The 4,652-nt window shown below is 33.6% G+C and overlaps 1 protein-coding gene across 4 annotated transcripts in view; it reads left to right on the top strand.

The window, feature by feature from the left end:
- Positions 637 to 4,652, top strand: part of LOC110270253 — an 11,264-nt gene continuing 7,248 nt past the window's right edge. For 3 of the 4 annotated variants that reach the window (XR_002359567.1, XR_002359568.1, XM_021119132.1), the window contains exon 1: positions 983 to 1,225. Coding sequence is in view for 2 of the 4 variants with exons in the window: in XM_021119132.1 (XP_020974791.1) it covers positions 1,047 to 1,225 (179 nt within the window). In the remaining 2 variants the exon portion in view is untranslated. Of the gene's footprint in view, positions 848 to 982; positions 1,226 to 4,652 lie in introns of those variants that run through there. The other variant, XM_021119133.1, reaches the window with a different exon arrangement.

A 4,652-nucleotide genomic window follows, 5' to 3' on the forward strand; every position in this document is an offset into this window, starting at 1 on the left:
TAATAATACCATTATTAAAAAAATTCTAATATCCACACTATTATTTAATTAATAATAATTAACAATACTTATTTAAGTAACATCATTATTAAAAATAATTCTGGATCCATACTATTATTTTATTAATAATAATTAATAATAATTATTTAAATAACATCTTCTATATATTCTGAATAACTTAATTAAAAATAATAATACTCATATTATATCTATAAATTATTTCCTAATCACTAAATAACAACACATAACAATCTTATCTTATCAATAAACTCTAACAATTAATACTAATATTTTATTATCATTCCTAGATCTTAATAAAAATTATTACTACAATCAATTTATTAATAACAATTAATAATAATTAATTTATTATCACACCTATAATCTTAATAAAAATTAGAGTAAAAGACATATCGGTCCCTGACCTTTTTAAAATTGGACATTTTCGTCCCTTAAGATTTGAAAATACTTTTAAGCCCATCACCTTGTAAAATCTGGGACAATTGAACCCCTCTGTCGATTTGGGTTGAAAAACGTCACCAGAGAAGGCTGATGTGGCTGGGGGGAGTGTGACCTGTCCGTTTAGGTTGCTGAGCTGGAGGGGATACTAAAAATCGAAGGACAGATCGATCCCTGAGCCCATTTCACATATTGTTATTCCCATAACACCCAGAAGCCACGCCTGTAATTACTGAAAACCCTACCTGAAGACAAACAGTTTCTTTCTCCCTCCAAAAAAAAGAACGTCTTCAACTCGTTGAGAAGGTGTTGTGTGCTCAGTGGACGTTGCGGGTGGCGAAGGATTTGACAGGCTTCGTCTTGCAAGAAGGTGCCTTCTGCTACAGAGGTAAGGGTATTAGTCGAATCACACTGTTCGTTCTTGTTTAAGTATTTGGTAGAATATAATGCATGGGGTTGGGGTTAGTGATGATCGCTTGCTCTGTTTCGGGGAAAAGACTGGAAAAAATTCTATAGGGATTTAACTGATTTCAAATTCTTAGGCACTTGATCTAGGGTTTAATGTGTGATTGCTATATCTGTGCATAATGCAGATGGTTGATATATATGCTGTACCTGTTTTTCACCATGGAGGTCATTTTGGTAGAGGACCCGGTGGCACTCTTGAGTATATTGGTGGGAAGGTTGAGAAATTTACAAAGATGGATGTGGACTTTGTGAATTTTGGGGATTTGGTTATACTATTCAAGGGTCTGGGCTATGCAACATTGGTGCGCAGAAATTGTGATTACACTTTTGTGGAGTGTAGAAACTCTACCGTTTGAAAATACATAAGTGATAATGGAGTTCATTGGTCTCGGCCCCAGAGGGGAACCGGAGTCACCAAGACTGTGAATACAATGATAAAAAGTTCTATTTATAATAAACTAGTCACTAGGGTTTACAGGAGTAAATAATTGATGCATAAATCCACTTCCGGGGCCCACTTGGTGTGTGCTTGGGCTGAGCTTTGAGTGTTGCACGTGTAGAGGTCCTCCTTGGAGTTGAACGCCAGCTTTTGTGCCAGTTTGGGCGTTCAACTCTAGTTTTGGATCCTTTTCTGGCGCTGGACGCCAGAATTGGGCAGAGATAGACCCTTGATGGAAGCTTTTGTCTTCACTTTCCTCTTTCTAGAGGTTTCTCTGGCCTTAGGTGCCATCAATGGTTATGGAAAAAAAAAACAAAAAAGCTATGCTTTTACCACACCAAACTTAGAATGTTGCTCGCCCTCGAGCAAAAGAAGAAAGAATAGAAGAAGAAGAAGAAGATATGGAGGAGATGGATGGATGTGTGTATTCGGCCATATGGGTGGGATTGGGGGGGAGAGAGATGTTGAATTTTGAAGGTAGTGGGTGATGGATATGAGTGGTAAATGGAAAACAGAAGGGATGATCATGAATGGAAAGAGAGATGATGAGGTAGGTGGGGATCCTGTGGGGTCCACAGATCCTGAGGTGTCAAGGCATTTACATCCCTGCACCAATTTAGGCATGTAAAATGCCCTTGCACACAACTCTGGGCGTTCAGCGCCAGGTTGGTGCCCATTTTGGGCGTTCAACGCCCATTTGTTGCCATTTCTAGCGTTGAACGCCAGAACCATGCTTGTTCTGGGCGTTCAGCGCCAGGATGCTGCCCATTTTGGGCGTTCAGCGCCAGAACCATGCTCTGTTCTGGCGTTGAACGCCAGGCAGATGCTTCCTCCAGGGTGTGATTTTTCTTCTGCTGTTTTTGATTCCGTTTTCAATTTTTTTATATTTATTTTGTGACTCCACATGATCATGAACCTATAAAGACATATAACTAAAAAAAATATAGTTCTATTGCAGGGTTCTCAGGATCATAAGCTTCTTCTTCAGAAGATGCCTCTTGAGTACTGTTGGATGCAGCTTGCATTCCATCCAGACTCTGGGAAATCGTATTGACTTGCTGAGTCAATATTTTATTCTAAGCCAGTCCTTTCAGGTTCTGGATCAGCTTCAACAAGAATGCCTTTTTCTCTGTCCCTGCTCATAAGAAAGAGAAGAGAAAAAGAAAAGAAGAGGAATCCTCTATGTCACAGTAAAGAGGTTCCTTATTGTTAGTAGAAAAGAAGAAGAGAAAAATATGAACTCAGAAAGAGAGAGAGGGTTCGGATTTTTTGGTGGGTGAGGGAGAGATGTTAGTAGATGAATAAATAAATAGAATAAGATGAGAGAGGGAAAATTTCGAAAATAATTTTTGAAAAAGAGTTAGTTGATTTTTTTTTTAAAATAGTTTTTGAAAAAGGTTAGTGGTTTTTCGAAAATAAAAATAAAAAATTAAAATAATAAAAAAAAGAAATTTTTGAAAAAGGGGGAATATATTTTCGAAAATTAGAGAGAGAGAGTTAGTTAGGTAGTTTTGAAAAAGATAAGAAACAAACAAAAAAGTTAGTTAGTTAGTTGAAACAAATTTTGAAAAGGTTGGAAGTTAGGAAGTTAGAAAAGATATTTTGAAATCATATTTTTGAAAAAGATATGATGAAAAGATATTTTTGAAAAGATATGATAGAAATTAGTTTTTTTTTTTGAAAAAGATTTGATTTTTAAAATCACAATTAATGACTTGATTCACAAGAAATCACTAGATATGATTCTAGAACTTAAAGTTTGAATCTTTCTTAACAAGTAAGTAACAAACTTGAAATTTTTGAATCAAAACATTAATTGATTATGTTATTTTCGAAAATATGATGTAAAATTAAGAAAAATATTTTTGAAAAATATTTTTTTTGAAATTTTCGAAAATAACTAAAAAAAATGAAAAAGATTTGATTTTTGAAAAAGATTTGAAAAAGATGAGATTTTCAAATTGAAATTTTGATTTGACTCATAAGAAACAACTTGATTTTTTTAAAATTTTTGAAAAAGTCAATCCAAATTTTCGAATTTGATGAGAGAAAAAGGAAAAGATATTCTTTTTATTTTTGAATTTTTATGATGAGAGAGAAAAACAAGAAAAATAATGCAATGCATGAGAATTTTAGATCAAAACATGTGATGTATGCAAGAATGCTATAAATGTCAAGATGAACACCAAGAACACTATGAAGATCATGATGAACATCAAGAACCTATTTTTGAAAAATTTTTAATGCAAAGAAAATATGCAAGACACCAAACTTAGAAATCTTTAATGCTTAGACACTAAGAATTCAAGAATACATATGAAAAACAAGAAAAGACACAAAACATGCGAATGCAAAGATCAAACAAGAAGACTTATCAAGAACAACTTGAAGATCATGAAGAACACCATGAATGCATGAAATTTTCGAAAAAAATGCAAGATGTACATGCAATTGACACCAAACTTATAACATGACTCAAGACTCAAACAAGAAACACAAAAATATTTTTGATTTTTATGATTTTATGAAATTTTTTTTGTATTTTCTTTTAATTTTTTCGAAAATCATTTTGAAAAAGAAAAATAAGGATTCCAAAATTTTTAATATGAATTCCAGGAATCTTATGCTCTAAAGCTCCAATCAAAAGGTCAGGCTTGGCTTAATAGCCAGCAAAGCTTTAGTATGTAATTCAGACATGACATGTCTAACATGCCCTACAGTCGTATTAGACATGGCTTTACAGCCAGCCATGCTTCATGAAACACTAGAATTCATTCTTAAAAATTCTGAAGAAAAATTATATTTTTGAAATTTTTTTTTTTAAAACATTTTTATTTTTAAATTTTTTCGAAAACAAGGGAGAAAATTTTGAAAGATTTTTGAAAAATTTTTAAAAAGAAAACAAAAAGAAAATTTACCTAATCTGAGCAACAAGATGAACCGTTAGTTGTCCAAACTCGAACAATCCCCAGCAACGGCGCCAAAAACTTGGTGCACAGAAATTGTGATTACACTTTTGATTATGTAAAATTTATCGCTCTTTCTTTCCCTGGTAATGGCGCCAAAAATATGATGCCAATACCATGGTTCACAACTTCGCACAACTAACCAGCAAGTGCACTGGGTCGTCCAAGTAATACCTTACGTGAGTAAGGGTCGAATCCCACGGAGATTGTTGGTATGAAGCAAGCTATGGTCACCTTGTAAATCTCAGTCAGGCGGATATAAAATAATAATGGAGTTTTCGAAAGTAATTAATAAAATAGGGATAGAAATACTTATGTAA

This window comes from Arachis ipaensis, chromosome B03, assembly GCF_000816755.2.
Source record: "Arachis ipaensis cultivar K30076 chromosome B03, Araip1.1, whole genome shotgun sequence".
Taxonomy (NCBI): domain Eukaryota; kingdom Viridiplantae; phylum Streptophyta; class Magnoliopsida; order Fabales; family Fabaceae; genus Arachis; species Arachis ipaensis.